Source organism: Pseudopodoces humilis, chromosome 17, assembly GCF_049639895.1.
Source record: "Pseudopodoces humilis isolate 2021_Gansu_Grassland_sample_001 chromosome 17, ASM4963989v1, whole genome shotgun sequence".
In the NCBI taxonomy this organism is placed as follows: Eukaryota; Metazoa; Chordata; class Aves; order Passeriformes; family Paridae; genus Pseudopodoces; species Pseudopodoces humilis.
The window spans coordinates 2275716-2303133 of record NC_142216.1 but is presented as its reverse complement, the minus strand read 5'-3'; the positions used below and the strand labels follow the sequence as shown (position 1 = coordinate 2303133).

The 27418-nt window shown below is 44.3% G+C and overlaps 1 protein-coding gene across 8 annotated transcripts; it reads right to left on the bottom strand.

Annotated features, from left to right (window-relative positions):
• Positions 1 to 1056: 1056 nt before the first annotated feature.
• On the bottom strand, positions 1057 to 27379 carry CREBRF (CREB3 regulatory factor). Of its 8 annotated transcripts, none has more exons than XM_014253145.2 (10): positions 24835 to 27379; positions 23058 to 23207; positions 15354 to 15531; positions 14323 to 14448; positions 12361 to 13444; positions 8079 to 8273; positions 6189 to 6378; positions 5687 to 5760; positions 5202 to 5324; positions 1057 to 4619 (listed from the first exon to the last, which is right to left on the bottom strand). In XM_014253145.2, the coding sequence occupies exons 3-10, from the start codon at positions 15360 to 15362 to the stop codon at positions 4504 to 4506; spliced, it is 1917 nt and encodes a 638-aa protein (XP_014108620.1). In that variant the 5' UTR covers positions 15363 to 15531; positions 23058 to 23207; positions 24835 to 27379; the 3' UTR covers positions 1057 to 4503. The 8 variants fall into 8 exon arrangements, with proteins under 8 accessions (XP_014108620.1, XP_014108618.1, XP_014108617.1 ...); XM_014253143.2 differs by having other exon boundaries at positions 24846 to 27379; XM_014253142.2 differs by lacking the exon at positions 23058 to 23207.
• Between the last annotated feature and the right edge of the window lie 39 nt (positions 27380 to 27418).

Below are 27418 nucleotides of genomic sequence, written 5' to 3'. Positions count from 1 at the left end.
GGCCAAACACAGATCCTGACATTCACGGTCCAGAACTGGGTTGTGCCTCAGCAGAATTTCAGGAAGACAAGCAAACACGTTTGAGGAACAGAACTGCATTTGCTATTTCTGCTGGAGGCAGCTTGGATACAAACCCTTGGAAATTCTCCTGATAAAACCTTTTAGAGATTAAAAAAAAAAAAAAAAAAAAAAAAGCTATGTTTAAATGATTTATGGAAAAGAAAAGCACATCCAGTCATTATAGTTGTGAATAAGCTGTTTCATTAATGAAGGCAAATATTAGATAAATACTGGGGAGTGTCTTTTAAAAATAAATTTTAAACAGACACCTCTGTATTTCCAAAGGGTATTTTTGCTTTTAGGTTAGTTAAAAGACCCTTCATCCATTTTAGGTTGGTTTTTTGTTTGTTTTTTTTTTAAAAAGCCCCAACTTTTCCCTGGCCCTCTTAATATGGAAAAAAGTCAATCTATAAATTAGGAACTGAACACAGCTGAGCCTGACTCTCACATCAGCTTTACAGCAATGCAACTTTATTAAATCACAATTATTTCAACTGGTATGATAAGAAAATCCAGCCCATCCACACATAAACATAGCTTTAGTAGTAAGTCTCTCTCATCCCAAAAACAAAAAGTACTCACCAAATATCAGTAAATGTGTTCAATAAACCATAAAAGGAAGCGTTAGCAAAAGGGGTTTTGGGTTTAAAAACACCCTTCAGGAGCACCCCCAGGTTTTGCAAGGCCATTCAAAAACTGGTCTTCCATAGAAATACAAAAGGACTACTGAGAGAAACTGAAATCAGCCCCAACCGCACTCGCTCCAGCACGCTTTCATCAGCTCTGATTCCATCTCAGAAGCTTTGACGAGTTCAGAGGGAATGAAAAACATTTAGTTCTAGATGTACAAGTAAGGCACAATATAAAGCCACATCATCATCTGTCATGAAGGGAGGGGGGAAGGACGAGGGTCATACATGGTACAGCAGAACAAGCAGCCCATCGATTCCAAGTGTGGCACCTACGTTCAGACTGACGAGATCTCGACAAGAGCAGTTATGACAGCATGCTTTTAATATGGAAACAAATCCTAGATAATCCAGTGTATCAGAAAAAGGAAGAGCTTCTGGTTGTATTAAATCAAAAAAATAGATCATTGTTTTTGGATATAGGATTAAAAGTGAATATTCACAATGCCTACACTCAAAAACAAACAAAAAAATAACCCCAGGACTTCGTTAAGATCCACATACTATGTATGAACACTGAAAATCTTTAGAAAATGGTCTTCTCTAAAGATCACCCCAAAACGCATGCCACAATTGCCAAAAAACAGAACATGTACATTTGTTGGTTTTTATACCCTTATAAGATTTTTGTTTGTGATAAGTATACACTAAATGTATATATTTTAATGACACTAGAGGAAGCAGATTGTTACTGGCATTAAAGTACAACCATTTCTAGACGGTTTAAATGCCACAGAGTCCCCTGGTTAAAATGTAAAGCTGCACAGCTTGCCTATGTCACCTTTATGATAAAGTTAAACCAGCAAAAGGTCTTATCTTTACTCTACATTTTACTGCCAGGTTTTATTTATCTCAAGTATCGCTGCAGCATTCTGACCAGCCCAGAGTTAGCAGCAAGTGGCAGGAATCATATAAAACGCAGTTTCTTTTTTTTTTTTCTTTTTCCTCTTTTTTTTTTTTTAAACAAAGTGCTTTTCTAAGATGTACATACATATAAATAGTTACAAAATAAAGTGTCAACATTAAAAAGCTCAACTATTTCAAAGCTTTAACTTAAAATAATACATAGGAAACACTGAAATGCGAGGGTATGGAACTCACTAAAGATTCAAAGTCTACTTTGAAATGCGAGACCAAAATCATAGTCTGGTTTTCAGACAAAAATAAAAAGCTATAAAGTTGTGTGTTGCCCAGAATTCCCAGGCAGCAAAAAAAAACGGGGGGGGGGCTTTTAAATACTTTGTCAGTTGAATTTGTCCCAGAAGTTTTTACCTGATTCCAAACTGCTCTCTCTCAATGTTCAGAGAGGCTGGCTCGCCGGCAGGGTTTGGATGGAGCACAGGGACAAGCTCAGCGTGCCAGCCCTGCCCAGGCACAGCCTGAACCTCACAGGACACATTCTCTGTCGGGGTTTTTGGGGCTCTGGGCACCTCCACAAGAACAAGAGGAATACACCAGAGCCACCGTGGAAAGCAGCAGCCAACTCTTCACCTCACCCGAACAACAACGACGACAACACAAATGCCTCAGAGGAAAACACCCACATTCCACTCAGATTTTGCAAGCCTTAAGTGGATTTACAAAGTTTTGCCTAAATTGCCCTGGGTATTTGTTCAGTCTCTTGTAGGAAAGACTTTCTGTACAGCTCAGTAGTGGTATTTTGGCCTCCTCCTCCCTTTTGAGTCTTCCAAAATATTTAGAACAAAGGAAGCTGTGAGTGGGGCAGGGCCATCACTTTCACTGCACTGTTACCAATTCAGGCTTTTTTCTCTTATAGCACGAGCTTGGATATAAAAATAATCTACTTATAAACAAAAAGGAATCACAGTACAAACAAACTTAGACAAACTAGAAACAAAGTGGAGAAATTCCCCAAAGGGAGTGGGGAGAAAGCCTTCATGGACTTTTGCATTTTTTTTTTTTTCAGCAGCTACATTTGAAAATATTTGGTATTTCTATTTTCAGTAAACAGTGTTTTGTCATCTTTAAATAGGGAGAGAAAGAACAGGGAGGAAAAGGAGGGGGGGTCCATGAAACCAGAGAATGATCTTGCCTTGAGATAAAGGACTTTCTCATCAAAGGCTAAAGCTTTTAATCTGTACATTAACACTGACTACAAAGCCAACTCTTATTAGCAGAAGAGCAAATAAGAACTTTGTGTTAATATTCCTCAATCATAGAAACTACTGAATTAACAAGAATAAGTCACATATAAGTCTGAAGAAGCTAGTTTCGAAATACCTGTACAAAAATATAAAAGTCTATAAATTTTTTTTTGTTTTGTTTTGTTTGAAGCCTGTGTTGATCCTTGGAAACATCACATGCATAATAATACATCAACTGGAAAAGTGGCAACTAAGGAATTAGATATTTGTAGCTCTTTTTTTTTTTCTCTTTACATATATACACGTTACAATAAAAATAATTTTATTTTGGTTGTTTGGTGGAAGTATACTACAACAAGCTAAATACTTTTTTTTTTTAAATTCTCAAAGTCGAAAACTATTTTACCAATAGCTTACTAAAATCCAAATATATTAAAATCTCCTACAGTAAGTGCAGAGAAAAAAGATTTAAAGACTCCAAGACGGCCACCAACTTATCTACCATGGAAGCGAACTACAAGAACAGCAAAATAATATTGTTATGTATGAATGCTCCTTCTGTAGATAATTGGACCCAAACAAAAAAATTCACAGTTCAGTAAGATCCCTAACCCTGACCTTTAATTTTTTTTCTTTTTTTCTTTTGTTTTTACATTCAGTACAGTATCATATAAGCTGTGCAAAACTTTACTTAGACTGGCAGTTCGCCATATCAGTTGCATTTGTCTTTGGTACAAAAATAAACAATCGCATTAATGTGCAAGTATTTGTTTTCTTCCGGCCAAAGTACCGAAATTGAGTTTTCTAGAGCCATCTTTTATACAATACATAGACTCTGTGGCATATATCTACATTTTCAACATATTCCTATATACATTCAAAAAATTTTAAGAGCTGGAACAAATACATTAAAACCTAAAATCTCACCATCTATACAGCTCGGTTTTGCCCCTCAGGGTTTTCTTCATACAAAACTTTACCAGCTTATACTGATAGCTCTCCCCACAAAATACAAGGCACAAAGAATATACTTTTTTTTTCTCTTGCTTGCACAGACATTTAAATACTCTATTAAGCTCAGAAAATTAAAGTCTTATATGGCACACTAGCTCTAATGCTGCGTGTGCTATGTACAAGTTAATGGTTGCAAAGAAAGCTTACTGTTTTTTTTTAAGAACAAGAAAAGAAAATCCAAATATTTAAAAATAATAATAATAAAAATAAAACAAAACAGAAAAACTCCCTACATTGATAGCTTCACCAAAAAAAATGCTTCCTCTTACTTCACTTGGACCATAAACCTGTCACAATGTCTGGCAAATGCTGAGTATTTTCACTAGCAAACCCATGTTTTTGCTTCTCAAACAAAAGTGATATATTCTGGTCCTAGATCATTTGAAAGAGAACTCTCATTTCTGCCCTTGAGCTTTAAAGCAGCTTTGAAACTATCTGGCTTATGGTCCAAAAATGCTCTGCAGCATTTTCTACCACGCTGTGATTTGTTTTCCTACAGAGTTACTTGAAACCAATGGAACCTACAGGTGAGTGTTTACAGAATGCTAAGCTGACATGCAGACCAGAATGCCATTTACAACGAGGAACTCGACAGCGCGGGCGGAACCTGACCCGGGAGCAGCTCCAGTCCTGCCCTAAACCTTGGCCGTGGGTATCCGGAGCCCCACGAGGCCGCCTGTGGGGTCTCCCTCTGCTGTCTTCTCCAGGACCTGGTTCACAAACTCCGACGTCTGTCCAGCTACAGGAAGTCCTGAAAGGGAGGGAAGAGAAGCTGCTCTCAGGTCACTGCTCACAGCACATTCCTGAGTGACACAAAGCCAGGGGACACTTTGGCTGGGACAGCTGGAATCAGGAAAGGGTTCATTCTCATTCTTTCCTCTTGAAGGTAGTGAGATCAGAGGGATGCTGGGAGGAAAGGCTGGGAGAATTGGGATTGTTCAGCCTGGAGAGGAGAAGCTTTGGGGTGACCTCACTGTGCCCTTCCAGTGCCTGCGTAAGGCAACAAGATGGAGAGAGATTTTTTACAAGGGCCTGGAGTGACAGGACAAGGGAGAATGGTTTCACACTGCCAGAGGGCAGGGTTAGATGGGATACTGGGAAGGAATTGTTCCCTGTCAGGGTGGGCAGGCCCTGGCACAGGGTGCCCAGAGAAGCTGTGGCTGCCCCTGGATCCTGGAAGTGTTCCAAGCCAAGTGGAGCAGGGCTTGGAGCAGCCTGGGACAGTGGAAGGTGTCCCTGGTGGAATGAGATGAGCTCTGGGTTCCTCCCAACTCAGGGCATTTATGATTCTACATTTTCATACCGAGGTAAATACATGAAGTTCACTGCTTACCAAGAGTGTCTTTAATAAGTATGTTCAACTTTTGCTCCATGTTGGTTCCTCTGTCATCTTTAGGTACCTGCACCCGATTTACTATTTCTTGTTTAATGGAGTTGATGACAAAGAGTAAATTATCTGCAAAGAAAAAAATAAAGGATTAGCTTTACATCACATTCCCCTGGAAGGGATTCACAGTTATCCACACAACTATCTGTGTCAAAAGTGTCACATCACACTTATTGTAAAATGAAATATAATAGTTTACATCAAATATTACCAACATTTTCATTAATATTTACATGCACACATTTACATAATTTACATCTGCAAAGAAGATAACCCAGTTTACATTCACTTTATTCAATGGGCTGGTTTTGTACCAACAGAATTGCTGGGTTTGTACCAACTCTTTTCTCTAAACGCCAGGTTACATCATGGTGCAAAACAAAGACTTGCCCAAACAAAACAAAAATTAAGATGTGAAGAGTTGTATTTACCATATTCCGTGTTGAGACCCCAGAGTTTTACTTTATTGGCTTCATACTGGGCTTTCTTTTTTAGTCTACAAGCCCTATGGCAAGAAGAGGGGAAGAATTAGAACACTACCAGAAATGCCAGAGTAGTAAGAGCCACATGAACCCATTAACCAATCCTCCCAGAGCTGTGATGCACAAACTCCTCCATCCTCACCTTCACTGAAAACACTCTGCTACCTGCATTTGCTCTCATTTGACACTTGTAGAATTTGCCACTGTCCCAGCTGTTTGCCCCACAGCTAAGGAAGCCAATTCCAGTGGGAACCTTATCTAGGAAACAGGCAAACCACAGCTCCCAAGGTGCCAGCTGCCCAGCTTTTTTGATAAATTGGTAATTTACATTTGATGAACTACAACTCCCATTGCAGGAGCTGCCACATGAAGCAGAACTTCTTTAGGCAAAAGTTATTTACATCTTTATCATTCAGTTGTAGCAATCCCTGCAGCTTTGCCCAATGCATACCTGGAAGCCAACTTGTTCTTTTCTTTCCTCGACCTGGGTCTGGCAGTTAAGGGGAGTTCACTGACGGGTGTCAGGTCACTGATCACCTTATTCAGCTTCCTCAGCTCGTTACCAATCTGCAGGAGTTTTCTGGGGTTGGGAGTCAGATCTTCTACATCAGTCCTCCGTGACTTCTTTGCTGCATATTTTCCTGTTTCAAATATACAGAAAAATGGGTAGGGCAGCAACACAATATGTACACAAACCTGTGAGAAAACACTCTAAAATAGGCATTTTTTGGGTGCAGTTGAAGTTCCTTTGTTCATTGCAGGAGAATGGGCCGGAATCAGGTGATCCCTGTGGCCTCTCACAATAGAAAGAGCATTTCCATACAAAGAGCTTTGTACAATTCATATTCTATCCAGATCAGATAAGAGCAAATACTGCTGGCCAGGCCACTGGATGTGACAGAGAGCATACACACAACTCTGCTGAAAAATGTATGTCACAAGTTCAAACCCTGTTGTTTTGTTCCGGCTGTAAACTTGTTTACTCGTATTCAGCCAAAATATCCTCCTGCACATTCAAGTGGATTAAATCCCTAAATAATCTTATTGCTAAAGTTCTGGACAGAGAAAGAGTGCTGAGGCCTGGTGCTGAAACAGTCTTCATTGATGCTGAGATGAAATGATCCACATAAAGGCCAGTTAACCCATTTTATTATGTGTATTTGAAGCTCTTTAAGGCCTGGTTTTGCATTTGACTTAAAGGTCAAGTGTCCAAATGTCTGGTGGGTTTGAGTCCTCAGAGCATGTTTGGTTATTTGGTGTTGGATAACAAATATAAAATAATGGAATCACAGAATGGTTTGGATTGGAAGGAATCTTAAATCCATCTTTTTCTCCGCCTTGCCATGGGCAAGGACACCTTCCACTAAACCAGGTTGCTCAGGGGTCCATCATGAGAAAGAGCAATGATTGGGACTTTAGGTACTGGTATTTCCCTACGGGATAAAGAAGCTTTTAAAAACTAAGGAGATTTAAAGAAAAAAATGCTTTCTTCCCTGAATAAATCTACAGGTAAGAACAACAACAACAAAATCTTTTGATTTAAGAGAAGGCCAATTGCCTTTTTAAAAGCAGTAGTTTTCAACTCTAAGGGAACATTGACCTTACAACCAGGGAAGTTAGTTTAATTTGCTCCTTCAAAGCCAAAATCAAATGGAACAGCCTAAAAGAAGTCCTGTAACAAGAAAACAAAAATACCCCTAAGAGTGGTTTGTTTTGGGTGATGTTAATCATGTTTGTGGTGCAGTAACTGCTCACTGGGAATAAATCACAGCTATTAGAGCAACTGGTTTAAGTTTCTGAGAGGGCATCTTAAGGAAATAGTTTATTCCCAGAGGAGTAAGTGCTTCACTGTGCCGCATTCACAGGGGGAAAATGAGGAGGGAGGAGCAGAGAGACACTTGTGCCTTAGTGCTTGTCCTCAGTTCATACCACAGTGCCCTGAACTTGGCACCCAGAGCCCTCCCAGCCTTCTGCTAACACAGGCAGCACTGACAGCAACAGCCACGAGCAGCAAACATCAGTCAAACCACCCATCCAATATTTACAGTATCGCACTGAGAAAGCTTTGAACTCCCGGGGTTTCCACTGAGAGCCCTTGGAAGTCACAATTCTCAATTCATCCCCGCTCCTCTGGAAGAAACCACAGTGAAAGTCCCTACTGTGTGTTCTCTGTGCCTCCCCTGGGCACTGCAGAGCCCTGCTAACTGAGTAACAGATTTACAGCACTTGAATTTTCATGGCCAAAACACAACTTCTCAGCACTTGCAAGGAGGGGAGTTTGGCTGCTGAAGGTGTCACAAGGAGAAGACAGTTATTTGTGGCCAGGATGAGGATTTCTTACCATGATGGAGCCCATTCTTCTGGTACATGTTGCTGGGCAGGGTGTCCCGGTTCCACTCGGATGGCCTCAGCATCCTCTCCTGCTGGGACGGCGTCAGCTGCTCGCTGTACTCCCAGAAGTATCTTCGCTTGCCTCTTTTCCGAGAGGATATCGCAGTCATTTCTTTTAAATCCTCCACAGAATCGTTTTCATACCCTAAAAGGATGCAGGGGGTTGTTTATATGCCGGTGACAGAACTGTTTGTAGCCCTTTAGCAGCGGACTGAGGATTCAAGTTAAGAGCAGAACTACAGATCTGTTTTGCATTATCTAACAGACTTGGTTTGCAGCATCAAGTGCTCCTGGGTACTTGCCTTAAATCCAGGGATAGACACTGAGCCACTGATGGGGCTTCATTAGTTAAAAAAACCAAAATTATTTATGCATTTAAAGTCCCTTTGTGTTCTCTGACCCCCTAAGCTGTAGTCCCCCACAATCCCAGCAGTGCCAAGTACACACAGCAGATGTTGGACCGTGTTCTCCCATCCAGATAATTTTCTCCATGAATTGGCAGGAACACAATCCTAACTCACCTCCACATTTGACAAAAAGCATAGAAAGAGAAGCAGATAATAAAGATGGATTAGCAAAAGACAATAAAGAAAAAATGATTCAATTATAAAACACTTTGAGTTGGAAGAGACCCACAGGATCGAGTCCAACTCCTGCTGCTCCTTGAGTCCAAAGACCTGCAGGGAATAAATCCAAGCACTGATCCCTCCTAGGCTGGAGAAAGGGGCTCTGCTATCAGGACAGTGACCAAAGGACCATCTAAGCTGAAGGGATCTGGAGACACTGTTCATCCTCTTCCTCCTCTTTAGTGGGAGAAGAAATGATCCTCAGTAAAGCTGTACAATATTTTAGAGGTGAATTATGATGCACTTGGTATCACAAACTGCTCATTAAGGACATGGAAATTGTAATGCCACTGTCCACATCACAGAAATATTTACCATAACTGTAAACACAAACCACAGGTTCTCAAACCCCAGATATGCTTCAGAAAAATAAAGATAAGCTATCCTAAGGTTAAAAAAAAAATAAATCTTAAACCACTGCATAGCCTTTTGTGCTAAAATGCTAAATAATAGTTTACATTTACTTTAGAAAGTGATCTCTAAACATCACATACTCTTACGGAGCTAAAGGAAAAGCCACCCATGCATAGACTGCAGAATTAGCAAGCCTTGACCCCATATGCTTCAGCTCTGCTTCATCTTCCACCAGCACAAAGAACACTTTCTTCTTTTTAAAACAGTCCATTCAATTAGTCTGTTTGCACTTGAAAAAAACAGTTGAAAGAGGAAAAACAAACTTTCTTGCTTTGGTCTGACTCTCATGTCATAACCCAAAGCACAAATAGAAGTCAGGTATGCAGATGGATGAAATCCATCCTGAAATTCTGTTTCTCATCATTTCATCAACTCAGATACTTGGATTCTCTGGTTTATTGGAAAGGCAGGATTTTAAAGGCAAACCAAACAATGAAACATGCTTTACACATTTGTGTAAAAAAAAAATTTGTGTTGTATAGCCAAAATTATCGACAATTTACATTAAATACAGCTTCAAATACCATAAATATTTGTAACTGCAGCTCCATTTTACTCAAATGCTGTTTAACATAAGTATCAAAATGCACTCAAAAAGCCCACTGACTTTCCACCTGAAAAAAAAGCTTTATAACTCATACAGAAATATATAAATTGAGCCCATCTTCATGATAACACAGAATTAATCCAACCAATGAAAACGAATCTCTGTAAGAGCTGAAGCATACAAATGTACAAGGTTCAAATCAGAACTTCCTGTTTGCTTATTCAAACTGTAATTATGTTAGCAACTTCAATTACACTGACTTAATACATCCTGCCTTGCAAGCCCAACACTGACCTGCTACCATTATAAAGTTACATAAAAGAATCCAGTGCAATGTTCTAACCTAACACACAAACTTGTTTAGCTGCTCTGCACCGTATTTATTCCTCCTCTTAGCAAAGATCACACAGCAGGGCAGGCTTCTAAGAAATCTGAAAGGGTTCTTGTATTCAACCCTGAAGCCCTTCACAATTCCCTCCTAAAAGTCTTTCTTCGCATCCCTCCCCGTGGTTTCGGGTTTAAATTCACCAGGGTTAAATGAAGCAGAACAGAGAACAGTGTCCATGTGATTTCTGCCTCTCACCAGGTGAAACCCAAAAATAGCCCCACTGAAACAAACCCAGAGATCTCCTCCTCCTCACCACTTCACCACAGAGGCTTCTGAGAAATCATTTCCAGTGTTTTTCCCCCAGCTGACAGTCCAGGTGCTCACACTGATCTAATGCAGCTTCTTAAAACAATCTCTGCGTCTCTATGAGCGCTTTTTCACCAGTGCTACCGACAATTGAATAAATTGCTGCATTTCCCATTTCTGGAATCTCCTGACTACTTGATGGCAGGAACAGTAATTTAAAAATCTTTCTACTAAATGAGATAGGAAAAATAGTAATAGCAAAACCATCACATTTAAATGCTAGAAAAGGCCTGGGCTGGTAATTCCCATAATAAGCTACCTTTGCAGGGGACCAAAGTTGCTAAATCTGTGTCATGGTGATAATAAAAACACTGTTGTCCAAACTTGCCTGGGAGCCAGTCACATTTTTAGCTATTTCTCCTTCACTATATCTACATATTTCCTCAGATAACACTTGAAGAAAGCATTTCATTCACTCTAAAAAGCATACATGAAGAATAACCAAAAGCAAATCATGTATTAAAAAAAAAAAAAGCTTTAGAGGGCCATCAATAATTAGTAGATTTTTGGCCTTTCAGTAAATTACATCCTCAGTCAAAATACCAACTGAATTTGCTTTCAGAGCTGTGGAAGGTTTCATTTTCCTGTGCTCTGCCTATTTTTAGATAGTTTACCCACAGTGTTTACCTTTAGAGGGTAAAAGCAACACCAAGTACAAGAGTGACATAATTATAATACCTGGAGATGTTATTTTCTACAATAGACAAAATATATGATAAAATTTTTAATATCACCACATGGTTTTAGGCTTCATTCACGGAAGGGCTTGGCAAGCTTGGATAAGCCCAGATCCTCAGCTACTGCTGCAGAATGAGGATTGTTGGTCAGTAAAATAGTTAATTAAATTAATTAATTCCACCCACAGCATTTAACACAACTTTTTTCATGGATCCCAGGTTCCCAGTGCAACACAACCCCCACGGGCTGCAGAGCTGCAACAGCTGCTCAGGGCCCCAGAAAGCAGAGGGAGTTCACTCCAGAAGGGAGGAAGAGGCTTCAAAATGTTAATAAAAATGTGTTGTGTGCATGTGAAAGTAGCATAAAGGGCAGAATGCTTAACGAGTTTAATGCCAACACAGGAAATCTAATTAGAAAATAATTTCATCCGAGAGTTCATTATGACAAACACTGACAAGCTTTAGGGAAGCTGCTGTTCTCAACAAGGAGAAATTTCAGCTGCTTTATCCCCTCAAAATTATATATTGCCAAATGTCTGAATACTTTAATTCTTATACTCTGCTACAGGACATTTATAGGATGTGAGTATCATAATACATTCTGAAATGAAATTAACACTTGGTTACAATCCTGTGGCTTTGTGTGCAGATTTTATTTTTATATAATGCCACTGTTTTGTTACCTTGTAGCTGAAGGTTAGTTCTTATTCCTGCTGTTAGAACTCCATTTCTACAGGCAGGAGAGAGAGGAATTCAGTATCCTCAATTCAGCAGCCACTAAGTGTTACTGCTGAAAACCACCTAGAAATGATTCTATTAATTTCAGTCATTCTTTGGATTCTGTGGAAAAACTGTAGCTGAAAGTAGGACTTAAGTTTATGAAATCATTTCACTCACATCCTGACAGATCCAATTCTGGATAAATTCACAGCTATAAGAAGTGCTAGAAAGGTCTGCATATCCTACCAGAGAGCTACAAAAAGGAAGGCCAAACTTGCAGGTAGCTGCTCTAACCTCAAGCTACAGGTGGGCTTCCTGTATTCTCTATTATAATTTTTGTTGCACAATCACAGTTTATGTAGCTTTCAATGAAATAGGGCAACAGAGACCTTGCATACTTTGAATTAACTGCATTTTGCAAAGCACTTAGAAAATGTGGGAGGAGAGCTCACAACTTAAGATCAGTGCTGCTCTTCAATAACTACCAGGAGTTCAAAAGCTTGATGGACAAATCCATCAACCTTCACGTTACCAAAACCCAACAATGCTGGTACCTGGTTCTGAGAAGGTATCGCTGATGTCATCGTCCTTATCGTCCTCGTAATCTTCTTCCTCATCATCGTTTTCAGACAGCTCGTGCTCACTGCCAAATCCTTCATCATGGTCCTCATCTTCAATATCATCCTCATCCTCCTCCTCTTCCTCGGGGTCTGCTTTGGCTGACTGTTCACCCAAAGTGTCTGTTACAAAAAGAGAGTAATTGTGCTCTTCCTTCTTCTGCGAGGAGTCCGACACGGACGTGCTGGCGGAAAGGCTGCTCTCCCCCGCTACCAGCCCTGGGCTCTCCTGGGGAGGGCTGAGGAGCAGCTCTTGAGTCTCTTTAAAAGGCAAACCAGGAGTTGTACTGTGACCATGGGGGGACTCGAGTCCTTTTCTCTCTTGTCTCTTTGCTACAGCCCCACAGTAGCAGGTGTTTTCCTTGGCTGCGTCAGCGTGCGCCTGGCTCAGCACGGGCCTGCTCTGCGGCAAGGGGTTGATCTTTACTTTTGCTTTTTTAACATAGTCTTTACATTCAACGTGAATGTTCACCTTTTCACTGCTGTACACGTTGGTCTTGGCCATGATCTGTGTGCTGGAAGCAGGCTGGCTGCCAGGCTTGCTGGCCTTCTGGGCACAGTCCGACAGTGCGGCCTCGGCCTGCACGTTCTTGGAGGAACAGACCGGCGCCGCGGCTCTGCTCGCGATTTTTTTGCCAGGTAATAAAGAATTTAAAGGGTTTTGTTTTACACTAAAGAGCAAATCAGGGTAATAGAGTGAATCTGAGACAGGCTGGGAGTCCTCACTGTTCAGCTGAGCCAGTGTGGGTGTTTTGCTGATCACCTCTTCGTCCTGGTATGGGCTTGAGAAGTCATCAAGGCCCAGGTAATCCACCTCTTTTGTTCCCCAGATGTCACAGCTGGTTAATTTAGTGTACTTAGTTAGGTCTTCACAGTAGGTATCCCACTGCTCCCACTTGGAAGTGAAAGCAGCTTCTTTGTCCAGGATGTCCGTAAAAGACTCCAAGTTCTCAAGGTCTTTGCAGTCCTCCATCAAAAGCAAGTTATCCCTGGAGCTTTGCTGATAGTCCATTTCTCTGTCCTGTGAACAATAAGGTAAGTTAAAAGTTAATACCAAAAAGTATCCATCATCTCTTTCCTCTACTTAATCTGGTAAGGAGAGCACAATTCCAGTGAAATATGAGCATGGTGACATAGGAAGAGACCTCAACTTTCAACCAAAAGCTTCTTTTGAAGGTCAGAATGAAGTTCAGCTCCTGTGCTTCAGCAACAGATCTTTCTGAATACACTGTTCTTCCTATAACACTGACTTTTCCTACTATTGCAAATCCATCTGCTCATTGGGAATTAAACCAGTGCCAATACCCATGTATTTAAAATATGAAAGACATCACAGCATCTCTATAAGCTAAGGTCAATCTTTGCTATGTGCTTAACAGAATATGCTCGAGTTTACCAGTTCCTGGAAATCCTCATTCTAACACAACCAATTAATGACCACGAGTGACCTTTCCCCTTTGATACAGGGAGAAAATCAAAAAGGGAATGCTCATAAAAGTAGTCAACTTTTATATTCCTTCCCCTGCATTCACAGCTTGGGTGAAGCAGAACATAGCAGGAAGAAATCCTTCCCTGTGAGGATGGTGAGGCCCTGGCACAGGTGCCCAGAGAAGCTGTGGCTGCCCCTGGATCCCTGGAAATGTCCAAGGTCAGGCTGGACAGGGCTTGGAGCAGCCTGGGATAGTGGAAGGTGGATCTGAGCCTGTCCCAATGGCCAGTTTGAAGAAGTGCCTGCTGAAGAAGCACCACATTTGCTGGACAAGCAGTCCAGCCCTTCCCTAATCAGCAGCCAGCAATAATGAATAATTTTCCAGCATTCTTGAACCAACACCCTTTGATTCCTACAGGAACTGGTGTCAGTCAAGGAGATGAAATTCCGGGCACACAAAGGTGACCTACCAGTTCATACATGAAGTCTGGATCTGAGCTGCTCGCCAGGAGATCTGTGCTCATCAGAGTCTGCTCTGAAAACAGGTGGCTCCGAAAGGCATCCCCAAAAGGAGGGTCCATTCCACTCACACTGGGCTACAGCACAACGGACAGACATTTCAAACATGATATAAAAAGGCACATATTCATCTTCAACCAACAGAAAGAGGACAACCATTTCCTCCTAGTCTCCGAAGGTTTTTACCACCACAGATAAGCACATCGTTCCCCAGAGCCAGAGAATGCTTCAAGAGCAGCTGACAACATGCAGGAGCAATCAAAGGACAAATTTTTATCCACCACAGAGCTGCAAGAGCATTCACTGCTCCCTCATTCTTCCCTGTTGGTTTCAAAGTCTTATGTCTGCCAAGTTTTGGGATATGCTGGCATTTGTAGAGGATGAGGGCCAGTCCTGGCAAGATCTGGGAGTCCCTCTAATACAAATTATTTTGTACTAAAGCAGTGTTGACTGTGTTTAGAACCATTAGAACTCATAAAACTTCCACATGAAATTGTAAGGAAAGCAAAATTTATGACAACTAAATCAAGATTGTTTCCTCTTTCTCAAGAACGAAGTGAAATTTGGCAAAAAAAGCATTATGCAGGATGACTGAGCATGCAGGGAATGGGCAGCAAGGCCTTCTGCTACATTTAATTCCAGACCTCAATTTCTCTTCTAGACACTCTCACCCTGAGGGTTGGGAAGGGAGAAACACTGTGCTGCTGAAAGTCATTCAGTGTGCTGAGTGTGAATCACTGCAGTAATAAAAGGCTGTTCTGCTCTCCAGGCATCCTCCCTCACCAAGCAACAACGTGGCTGAAGCTTGAACAAACACAGCACCAAGAGCAGCACCACAGCTTCCACCACAGACACTACAGGGACCTTACAAAATATACATCCTTTAATCTTTTACACATCTTCCTTCCTAGTGCTGGTCAAATTTGTTCTTAAGCAGAGGCAGAATTATTTACAGAAGTGAATAAAATCCTAGCAGACTTACCTGAGGCATTTCCAAGCCCAGATTCCCCAAATCCAATTCCAAACTTCTTGTTTTATTCACTTGTCGATTCCTTTCCAGCTTTACTTCAGTCTCAGGGTGTTTATACTATCCATGCAATGAAATTTTTCCTTAGGATAACTTCAGTTCACCCTGATGGAGCTTTTCTATTTGTCAGCTTCTGTGCAGAATAAACACAGCAAACCCCCAAGGAGGTGAGTAATCCTTCACCAACAAGGTGAAAGCTTAAAAAACAGCCAAAGGCAAGAATTTCCCCTGAAAACTGATTTTTCCTCATGCTGGAATGTATAGAAATTTTCTTCCCCTGCCATTTTTTATTGAATGAAAAGCCACAGATACTACAGAACAGAATTGCTGCAAAACCATTTCTGGTCAAGTTACATTTTCCTGCCTTTTTTCCTCTCTGCTGAGACCAGCAGCTCTACAGACACACCTGAAGTGAAAACCCTGCCAAATTGGGAACAATAATCAGCACACTGCTGGGTATCCAGGAGAGAGACAACCTTTATGACTAATGTAACAGAGCCAATAAACTCTAAAAACGTCTCAGGCAAAAGTCTCAAAATATAAATTTCAGAAGAAGCAGAAATGCTGTTTCAGTGGTATCTCCTCCTTTTCTTCAGGGATGAATCCATCCAGCATCAGATAAGATTACATCAATCACTCACACAGCAACATCTAGTGGTAGAGGATCACAGAAACCATCCAGCAGCAGAGTGGAAGAGACAGATTTCCTCAAGAGAACAAATTAAAAACTGCCAAATTCACAGCTGTCTAATAAAATATCTTCTCTATTAATTCAAGTAAGGCCTATGTTGAAATTGGACCAATTTATCTACTGGTAGTTTTACAGTTTAGAAGTTTCTACAGACCTGCTCTACTTCAGATGTTTGTCTAATGACTCTTCTGAGTTTAATCCAGAATTCTGAACGGCGTAAGGAAAACCCTCACTCAGCACTGCTCCCAAGTCAGACTCTGGTGCAATCTGCTCAGGCTGCGTTTATTCTCCTCTTTTGAAAAACAAATAGTAAACTCTAAGTGTTCTCCCACAGCTCAGAACCCTCCCCCAGCAGCACATGACAGCATCCCCATGATTATTCCCACTTTCAGATGGTATCTCAGTTAGTTTATCCTCTTTAGCATATGGACCATTAGACTGTGGTAAAAACAGTCACTATGCAAAGAAGTCTTTATTTATCAAAACAGCCTGCTTTGCAAAGAGCAGCTGGAATATAAAGAACAACAGTTACAGGTCCAGTTACACAGAGTTCTCAGCTGAACCCTCGCTAGCCCTGCCAGAGCGGCCGTTTCTCACGGGGCCCTGTGGTGAACGAGCCAGCTCCTTGTGAGAAAAGCTCCTTTCTGCTCCAAAACCTCCAGGGAACCCTTTACTTATTTAAAAGCGACATTTAAAGTTTGTGCCACAGCAAGCCCCATCTGCCTTCACTCAGCAAAGGCCACACCACAGCAGGACTGGTCCTTCCCAGGTGGGGACGTGGCAGGGATGACTGAGTCACTTCTCAGCCTCACCTGGGCTAGGAGAAAGGGCCTGCTCTTTAAAACAAACACAGGATCTTCTCAGACACAAAAAGAGAAGCAAGGTTATGATCCTAAACACCTCAACACTTTCTTTCCATTGCAGATTGATGCATTTTTCACCAGCACATCAGTTTAATGCTTTGACATCACCATGAGACCACCTCCTGCATTCACAAGGAGACAGACAGAGTTCTCCATGATACAAAGGGGAAAGAAAGGAAACACTTGCTGCTTCTTTGCTGTGTTTTTTGTTAGAACGTGGGCCTCAAGCTGTTCCACACACAGCCAGCAAAGGGGGATGAAACTTCATCTCTACTGACACTGATTTCAGTAACAACCAACACTTCCAAGTGCCAGCTTCTGGATCACTTCCAAATCCTCAAAACAAATATTAAAGGCTGAAAACACTTTTACCATCTCTAAGACTGGAGTGATAAACTTCTTGCACTATTTAAGAATGCCAGTGCATGTCCTCTCAGGTCAAAGCAGTGTATCAGCTAACCCAATTATTCCAGTAATTCTCTTTATGTTTAGTTCTTGACATTTTATAATATTTATATTAATATTTTAATTTAATCCCAGTAGAATTTAGTGAACTATTCCACAGTGTAGGATTTTTCTTAGTAGCTCTGTGGAAGGGGAAAACACAGTGAGGCCATGAAAAGAAAGACATTGCCTCAGGGAGCTGCACAGTCCAGATATCCTTCATGCTCCCAACAAAGCAGCCCTACTTCCAACTGCTTTCCAAATTTCCCAGAAAGATCAAGGTCATCATTAAAAGCCTCCTGCTGTTTATACTTAACTGACAGTGTAAATAAAGATGTATGGCACAAGTCAATGACACGTATGGAAGCACAGGTGTAAAATCAGAACTTGCTGTGAAGGAAAGTAATTTGCAGACTGCAGTTAAAGTCCCATTTCTACAGAATTTATCATTACTGGCACTTTCAGCCCGAGACTGAGTTAGAAAAGAATAATCCAGCTGTTGTGTTATCTATAATGAATGCAGCTCTGAACGAACTAAAAGAGCTGTGGCAGAGCTCAAGTACAGCAGCACTAAGAATTACTGAAGATAAATATAGCTGGAATTTCTACTTCGGGACAATTTCCATTAATGCCTTCCATCAGCCCTTCCCAAGTGCAGAGACACAGGTGGAATACAGAGCCCGAAGCAGCAGGCAGGCTCCTGTGGCAACAGCCTGCAGGGAAATCAGATTAAGGTGATTAAGGAGCCAGGCCTGGAGCTGGTTCTGTGTCTGCAGGTCTGGAGTCACATCAGCGCCCAGCTCTGCTCCTGGGAGGAGGCTCCTGCCTTCACTGGGGCCTGGGGACACCTGAGGGGAGCCTCCAACACATGGAGAGGGACTCTGCAAGGGATAGAGTGACAGGACAAGGGGAACGGCTTCACACTGACCCAGAGCAGGGTTAGATGGGATATTGGGAAGGAATTCCTCCTTGTGAGGGTGGGCAGGCCCTGGCACAGGGTGCCCACAGAAACTGTGGCTGTCCCATCCCTAGAAGTGCTCCAGACCAGGATGGATGGGGCTTGGAGCAATCTGGATAGTGGAAGGTGTCCCTGCCATGGCAGGGCATTAAAATGAAATGATCTTTAAGGTCCTGTCAAGCCCAAACCACTCAATGATTCTGTGATCTCGGGAGCAGCTAAATGTCCATCTAACATTTAAGAATTTGGGCTACTGATGGAGGCATGCACATGTACATTACATGTACATTAGTTAAAGTCATCAACAAGGAACCTGTTCTGTGGAGTTAACACCTAATTAATCTAATGACAAATCCTAACTAAAAATCATCCCCTGTATTTAATATTTACTTTCTGAAGAGGAACAGTGTTTCCAAGATGCCAAGGAAGACTGAATTTCACACAGGGGAGCAGCAGCTGCATTACCTGGGATTATTGGTCTAACCTAGCCCACAGCAGGAGCTAAACTCCAAATATGCAGCATTTAGGACACACAATGCAGCTCCTGTGCATGTGCTGCCTCTTGGGCCACTAAAACACCCTCCTGCCACAACACATCACCTCAAAAGAAGCCCCTGGAAGAGAAAACCCAAAAATTCAGATTTTAGCTTAGCAGCTCTGAAAGTCTTTCTCGGTCACCTGCATGAATCATTTGTACCGTGGCTACAAGGAAAGTTGCTATTTCTAGCCCAGTTCAGCTGTGTATTTTGTACCACTGGAAAGGCACATGGAGCGTGGCTGTGCTTTTTTGTTGGCTGCACAGTGCTTATTATCCCAGCAGCTAAATGCCTGCTGTAAGTGCATTACAGGAACAATTACACTTTCATGATGGTGACTGCATCACACAGCACAGCTTGTCAAAGTCACAATTTTGATGCAGGTATAAAAAAATAGCTCACGAGAGGCTGCCAGTACTAAACCTAAAAGCTCAGACTGAAACATTCATGGCCAACTCTGAATTTCAGAGAAAGCACAAAAACTATGCCATGTGCTTGGAAAGAACCATTATGTACCATGCACTGTTTGCTGGACATTTCATTAAATATTGGAGTTAGAGATGCAAGAAGTTCTCCTGCACGTCTCTTAAAAACATTTTTTCCTTCCACAGTTTGTGCCAACTTGTTTTCTGGTACACAACACCCTCTGCTCAGGGCAGTCTTCAAGCTGAGAACATGCAGACTGCCCGGGGTGGAGTCCATCCCTGGAGGTGTCCAGGGAACATCTGGACATGGCACTCCGGGCTCTGGTCTGGTTCAGAAGGTGGGAATCACTCACAGATTGGACTCAATGGCTTTGGAGGATTTTCCAGCCTCAATGAATGTGTATGTTTCTTACTTTTGTTTCTGAATAATGTTCCTTTATTTCTTTCTACATGATTCTTCAATGATTATCCAGACTTCAAAAAGTTCTTTTGCTTTTCTCTCCTGCCACAAAGACACTAAGTTTATTAGTACTATTATTATTTCATAGCAGTGAACAAAGACACTCTTTTAAGAGTTTCTCTTTTTTAAAAGAGAAATCTTCCTGTATTTCCATCCACTGCAGTCTCATTCCTGGACTCACAAAAGCAGCCAAGTCCCTCTACCTTGTTGGTGAAGGAGTTCTATTAAAATGCCAGCACAACCATCTAGGGCATTATGCTCTTTGCTTCTTCTGTCCTGGAGAGAAAACACCACCTGCTTAAAACCCCCAGACCCCGAGTCTGATGGAGCATTGCCACTTAAAAGAACTAAAGATACGCAGACTGTTTCACTTCTTCTAAGCCTCTTCCCTTCAGGAGAACTGTTACTTCACTGTCTCTGTTCCCCTTCTTCCACTGATCATCCCTTCCCCCTCCAGTGTTATTTTTCCAATCCTACTCGCCCACAGCAGACAGACTTCAAGACCTGGAAGTGATACATCTAAAGAGAAGCTCTGGTCTGCAATCACACACACACACCTCAGGCAGCAGAGCCCATGAATCCCCAGAACAGAGAACTCATGGACCCCCTGTGCCAACACCAATTCCTAGCCCTGGGGGTGCTGCAGCTGTGTCAGCGAACAGATCCCAGAAACTGATGGAATCACAGAGAATGGTTTGGGCTGGAAGGGAGCTGAAAAGATCATCTGGAGTCACCCCTGCCATGGCAGGGACACCTTCCACTGTCCCAGGCTGCTCCAAGCCCTGTCCAACCTGGCCTTGGGCACTTCCAGGGATCCAGGGGCAGCCACAGCTGCTCTCGGCACCTGTGCCAGGGCCTGCCCACCATCACAGGTGGATTCATTCCCAAGATCACATCTAACTCTGCTCTGGCAGTGTGAACTCATTCCCCTTTGTCCTGTCACTTGTAAATTGTCTCTCTCCATCTGTCCTGTAGGTTCTATTCAGCAACTGTGAGGCCACAATTGTGTCACCTCAAAGCTTTTCCTCTCCAGGCTGAACAATCCCAGCTCTCCCAGCCTTTCCTCCCAGCAGAGCTGCTCCATCCCTCTGCTCATCCTGGAGCCTCCTCTGGGCTCTCTGCAGCAGCTCCAGGTGCTCCCAGTGCTGGCCCCAGGCTGGGGCAGCTCTGCAGGTGAGGTCTCACCTGAGCAAGTTGGGACACAATCCCAACCCCTTCCCTGCTGCCCACGCTGGGGGATCAGCCCAGGGCATGGGGGGCTCCAGGGGGCCAAGGCAGGTCCAGCTCTCCCCCAGCAGCACCCCCAGATCCTCCCAGAGCTGCTCCACCTGTGCCTGCCCAGCCTGTGTTTGTATCCCAGCCTGCACTGATATTGACCATCACGCAGGAGGCAGAAGCAAAACAAAATGATTACTTTTTAAACTAACAAACATTCTGCATGGACATATTTTGTAACAACTATGTCCAGATTAATATATTCCTACTAGAAACACTTTTCTGTATGTTCTGCAACAAAGACTGAGATTTTATTCTTATTTTAGTGCTAAGAGTGGGATGTGCAGCATGTTAAACTTATTAGAACTATATTAACTGACTTAAATTAATTTAAAAAATGGTTAAATTTTAAACAGTCATAGCATAAACCCTTATTAAAATAACACTGCAGAGTTAGGAGAGTGGTTTGCACACATGAGTAGTAGTAGTAAAACTAACATCTAATTTTTTTTTAAGCTCTAGATTTCCCCTGAAGCAGAGTGGGGTGAAAGCAATGGCAAAAAACAAAACCAAAACTAAACAATTCAGTTTCCAATCTCCAGCAACACTCTACATCCTGACAGGATGGCTGTTCCTACATTTTTTTCTGACAGTCTTTCAGACTAAGAGAAAAATGATTAATTCTGTCATTTCCAGGAAAAAACAAAAAAGCAACACAAGTCTTATGATGAAGGGAACGGTACGGTCTGGTCTACTCTTCATAGTGTGAAATTATGATTGTTATACTCTTGTTAGAAATGGGGCATCTGTACCGAATACTTCAAAGCCAGCAGCAAATCTGAAAACTGCATCAGTCAAAATTGTCCAAAAAGTAAAAAAAAAAATCCCATAAAAAAAATCCCATGGCTTAAGAATTTAAAACCAGAAGGATTTAAAAAAAAAAATAAATAAAATCAGGGAATTTATTATGGCAAGATCTAAAGTTTGAATTTAGAATTTTCACAAAACTTCTGGTTTAACTTTCATGCCAATGCCGACTCTCAAGCACTTCTTATGCAGTGCCAAACCTCCTCATCAAGGTTTGATGTTAAGAAATTCAATTAAACTTCCCAAATCACAGAGCATGGACATGCAGGCCATAGGAATCTAAACCTGTGGGTTCCCTTATTGATCCCCCACTATCAGTCTATTAGTGGAACAAAAGCTTCTGTTTGTTCCCAATTAATTCCTGCTAATGCTGACTTCAATCTCAGTCCTTCACAAGGCTGTTTGCCTCTCTCATTATTTACAAACCACCTGGGGAGGATGCTGGGGGCCTGATGCCTCTGCTGCAGATTGCTCTTATCAGGGAATACTCTCATCAAACACTGAGTAATTCCTTCTTTGTGAATTAATGGCTATGGACATGTTTGAGGTCTCTGAGCTAAAACATTTAAAAAGGAATCTCTCCGAGATTCTTTTTAGCAGGAAAGGATTCTTGCAGAACTATCACAGCCAGAGAAGCTCTGGCTGCCCCTGGATCCCTGGAAGTGTCGAAAGCCAGGTTGGAAGGAGCTTGGAGCAACCTGGGATAGTGGAGGGTGTCCCTGCCCAAGGCAGAGGGTTGAAATGAAACAATCTTTAAGATCTCTTCCAACATAAACCATTCTGGGATTCTATGATTTATTTTCCATAGAAATTCTGACTTCTCATTTAAGCAGCCAACAATAAAAACCGACCACATTTCTAAAACACCTGCATCTGACCCTCTGTAATTTTTACTATGAAAACACATTTAATAATAATCATAATTAACCTTCCCCACAAGGATGCTTGGAGGCAACCTTAGAGACCTTTTAACCACGATCTTTAAAACATTTAGAAGCGCTTAAAAGACAATACGAGAATCCGATTCTGTTCTGCCTGTTACGTGGAGCACGATTTCAACAAGTTACCCCTCGAGTGGCAGCCACGGAAAGATCACGATCGCTTTAAGTGAGAATCGCACATTTCAGCTGTCAGCGCCGAGTGCTCCAAGCCGTTCAGCCTGTTGCATGGGGAAGCCTGAATAACCAGCGAGTGTCTTACAGCGAGTGTGACAGCGGAATTCTCCTGGATATCGCATCCCTTCCAGCAGCCGATGCCCTGAGCAATGCCGTGGGCTGCGGGGCTGCCAGGGACGAGGGGAGGGCACGGCAGCGATGCCGCGGCTGGGGAATAACGCTCAGGGTGGGGAGCCTGGGGACAAAAGGTAAATAATAAAGATTGGTTTTGAGTCCTCGGTGACACGAGGGGCTTTTATCGAGGTGTTCCCTGCTAGGAACCAGCGTGAGCTTAGACCAGACACGGAGAGGTGTTCGACACCCGTGTGGGGACAGGCTGGGACCCGCGGGCGGCTGTCTCCCGGCTGTTTTATAACCCAAATCTGCGGGGACGGGCAAGGAGCAGGAGACGGCAACGCGCCCCGTCCTCCCCTCAGCGCGGGGAACGGGACCCCCGTGCGCGGGCACCGCCCCGGGCCGGTCCCGACGCCTAGGTAGGACAGCCCCCCTGAAGCAAAGCGCTGCGGAGGGACGGGCACCGCGGGTGGCCCCCGCAGCCACGGCCCCGCGCGGTGCCCGTGTCCCCCGTGTGTCCCCCGGCCCGGCCCTGACCCACTAACACACCTCCGGCCAACATGGCCGCCCCGCCGCCCAGCGCAGCCTACCCTGGCCGCCGCCGCCCCGCCCTCCGCGCCCGCTCATTGGCTGGCTGCTCCGCCGCGCGCGCTCCCATTGGCCGCCGCGCCCGTCGCTCACCCGCCCAGCGGCCCTTTCAAGCTAGGGTGAGGCGACATGTAAACAAACCCCCTCCCGCCGCCCCGGCCGCGGCCCCGCGACCCCCGCGCCGCGCCCGCCGCTCCGGGCACCCGCCCGGCCGCCCCCGGCCCCGCCGCACCGGGCAAAACGCCCAGAGAGCCGGGCCCCGCGGGGGGCGGCCCCCGCCCGGCGACCCCCGCCTGGGCTGCGGGCAGCCGGAGCGCACCCGCGCGGCTCCACGGAAGCCTTTTCCCGGGGCCGCGGATCGCAGCGAACCGCCGTCCCCCCGCTCTGTCATTACATAAACGCCGCGCCGGAGCGAGGACGGTCCCGTCCTGTCCTGCCCCGCACTCGCAGAGCGGTGACCCCTCTCCGCCACCTCTGCTCCGCAGTCTTCGGAGCGGAGCCGCCCGTCGGGCACCAACATGACCGGGCACAGAGACTCCGCACGCCCACGGGTCACCCCCGACCGTCCCGGGCATTCAAACAGGTCGCAAACAGAGGAAGCAACTACGAGCCCGAAAAGCAGAGAAGTGAAGGACCTGCGGAACCCTTCTCTCCCTTTCCGGGGAGCCCCTCCGCCCGCACACCCAGAGCGGCCGGGCTTTCCCGGCAGGACGGTGCTTTCCTCTCCCCGGCGCTCGCTGCAAGACTCGCTTTCCTTGTAAAGGCACGGGCCGCTCCCGCCGGGCGGAGGCTGGAGGGGACAACGCCGACAACTCTCCGCTCAGCCCGCACTCCGTCCCCACAGCCCCTTCTCATCGCCCCCACCTGGGCCCGGGCCCCAGAGCCCCGCTCCGGGACCGGACACCCCCGCGCACCGCTTCTCTCCCGCGGCCCCGGCAGCCACACCCCCCCGGCGGGCGAGCGGAGCGGAGGGGCCGCTGGCACCATCCCGGTCCCGGTGCCCTCGGCCGCCGGGCAGACACCTCCGTCCCGCTCTCCCTCCCTCCCTGCAGCCCCCTGCCTCTCGACACCGCCTCCTCCCGCCGGACCACCCGGGCCCCCCGACCCTCGGCCCCCTCGGTGCACCCGCAGCCCCCCGGAGCCCCGCGGCCGCCCCTCACCCCTCACTCACGGCGTTCAGCGGGGGCCGCAGCCCGGCGAGCCCCGGCCCGGCCCCTCCATGCGGCCCCGGGTTTGTTTGTTTATGTCCCTTCCTGACGGGTTCCCGGAAATCGCGTGACTCGACCCTCACGTGGCCCGAGGGGGCGGGCGCGCGCGGGGGGCGGGGGGAAGGGGGCTGCACCAGCCAATGGCGAGGAGGTGTCTCTGTCACGTGACGGCGGCGCGGCGCGCGGGGGGTATTTAAGGCGGGGAGGCGGGTGCCCACGGGCAGAGCGCGGCGGGGCGGCGGTGGCTCTTACGGCTGTGCCGGGCTCTTCTCCCTACATCTCCCCACACGCCGAACCTGCTGCTCTGCGGCCCCGCTCACTTCACTCACTCACCCCTCTCCATCCGTCCATCTCCTACCTGCAGCGCTCTATATTTCCTACTGTCCTCAGCTATATGCACAACCACCTTTCGCAGTGACAGGTGGCTGGCCTGCACTGCTTCAGACACAACTGGAGAAATTATTACTAATAAACATAATAAAAAATAGACCCACCTGTTCTTGTTTTGCTATTTATAAAGAATGTATTTTATTCTTTAAAGAAGTTTTTGCATTTCACCTCATTTCTTCTATTTTTGCCCGAGAGAGTCCATAACATTAAAGTCTGGAAACAAGGGAGCAGCCACCCACCTCTGGTAACTCAGCCCTTGACAGGAGTAAAGTGCTTCCATGGTTTCCACCAGAACAAAAGTAAACGTCTATAAAGTCTCCAGAAAATATTTCTTGTGAGGGGCAGAGATGCTGATATTTGCATTTCCTAAACAATATGAACAAAAGCAGTTACAAGCATTTGAAATGACCCTGACCTGAACTCTCGCTCTACACATTGCCAGAGTTTGTCTTAAAAGTCTTCACAACTTGACTAAAGAGGCAGTTTCCTTCACCTTCCTCATATTTTTTACCCAAAGATCTTTCAGGTTTTCCATTTCAAGCACAAACTTCTTTCTTTTATACTTGAACATTCTGCATTCTCTTCTGCTGTCAGAAAATGGAGGGATGCGTGATAAATGCTCTGGTACCTGCATTGTTTGTTAAACACCAGTGGCTGAATCCCTCTGTTCTCATTTCCTGCAGTCATGCAAAAAAAAAGAAATTATCCCAAGCAGCGTGAATTCCTGGTACACATGGAGCAGACCATTCCCCAGCCTCCATGGAACATCCAGCAGAACGGACACAAAACAATTCTTTCAGCTTCTTCAGTCATGCTACCACCTGGCATCTGCTTCAGAGGAAATATAAACCACTCTGGAAAACGGAAATGTCTTCCTGGGAAGCATCTAGGTGAAAATTGCTCTATGGCTTCTTTGTCCTGCCTTGGAATAGCTCCTTCCATTAAATTCAGCACCAGTGAGACACCCCATGGGAACTCTGTTTTACTTCCCTCCTCCAGAGCAAGTGAGAGCTTAGAACCTAAAATAGAAAGCTTGTTAAAGACAGTGGTAACACAATAAACAGCACTGTTTGTCACTCAGTGTTTTCTTGTGTCCTCTTCTTAGGCTAAATACCACAAGAAGAGCAACATATTTTAAAATCTCAAATCTGTCAACAATATCTTCAAGTATTTCTCTCCCTCTCCTCATACAATGTCAACATATTTTATTCTCCATACACTTCAAAAATTAAACAACAACCTTATGTTTTCATATGATCACTTGGTTTCAATTTTCCTAGGAATTATTTGGTCCAGACTGTCTAACATGACGATGTACAACATCTTGCATGGTAAAATACAGGTAACATGACAAAAAAAAAAAATCTGCTATTCCAGTCCCAACAGCTGCTATGCTTATTTGTAATAATCAGCATGGTCTTCCTTCTTTTGCAATTCACACTGTCCAGTTTTGGATCACTGAAAGTTGCATGTCAGGATCTTGGAATTTCCTGTGTAGTTACGAGTGCTGTCCCACTAAACATGTTAATAGTGCTACCCAAGAGGGAAAAGCAAAGAAAATATTAACCATTCCATTATGTCCTTGTGCATAACAATAAATAATAACTGTAATTTATCTGGACAAGAGGTGAGGAAGCATTCAGGAAGCAGCATGTATATCCTCTGAAGCTGCTCCTCAGCAAACAAATGACCAGATCCATCCCAAATCCCACAGACTCAGCTGACACTGAGGAGCCTCAGGAACCTCTTGCCTACGTTGCCTTGTGCTTTCCCAGGTCAGCAATTCCACACTGACACAAGGGTCAGGTCAGTAGAAAATAACTGGAATGCTTGCTGTTCAATTCAAGCCATTTGCTCCTATAAATACCCTCCAAATGTTGCAGGGATTAAATCAGCCTCCTGTCAAAATCACTGTAAAGGCTTTGTCAAAATTAACCACGTTACCTTTGCTACTCCAAGTCCCCCTCAGAGAATGGGAAATTCCTGGAAAAGAGGCTCTCAAGCCAAGCATTCGCTTATTCCTGCACCTTTCAGCAATTTTAGATTGCAAATTTAATCCTATTATAGATCTACCCCAGAGGTCTCGATACAGGCAACAATCCCCCATCTATTCCTACTATTTAACTCCATTACAATTCATTACATC

Excerpts from the sequence above, each read along its gene's own strand:
- CREBRF (XM_014253145.2), bottom strand. Across the intron at positions 13,445-14,322 it reads CAGACTTCATGTATGAACTG|GACAGAGAAATGGACTATCA; the intron begins GTAGGTCACCTT and ends TATTGTTCACAG. Across the intron at positions 8,274-12,360 it reads CGATACCTTCTCAGAACCAG|GGTATGAAAACGATTCTGTG; the intron begins GTACCAGCATTG and ends GCATCCTTTTAG.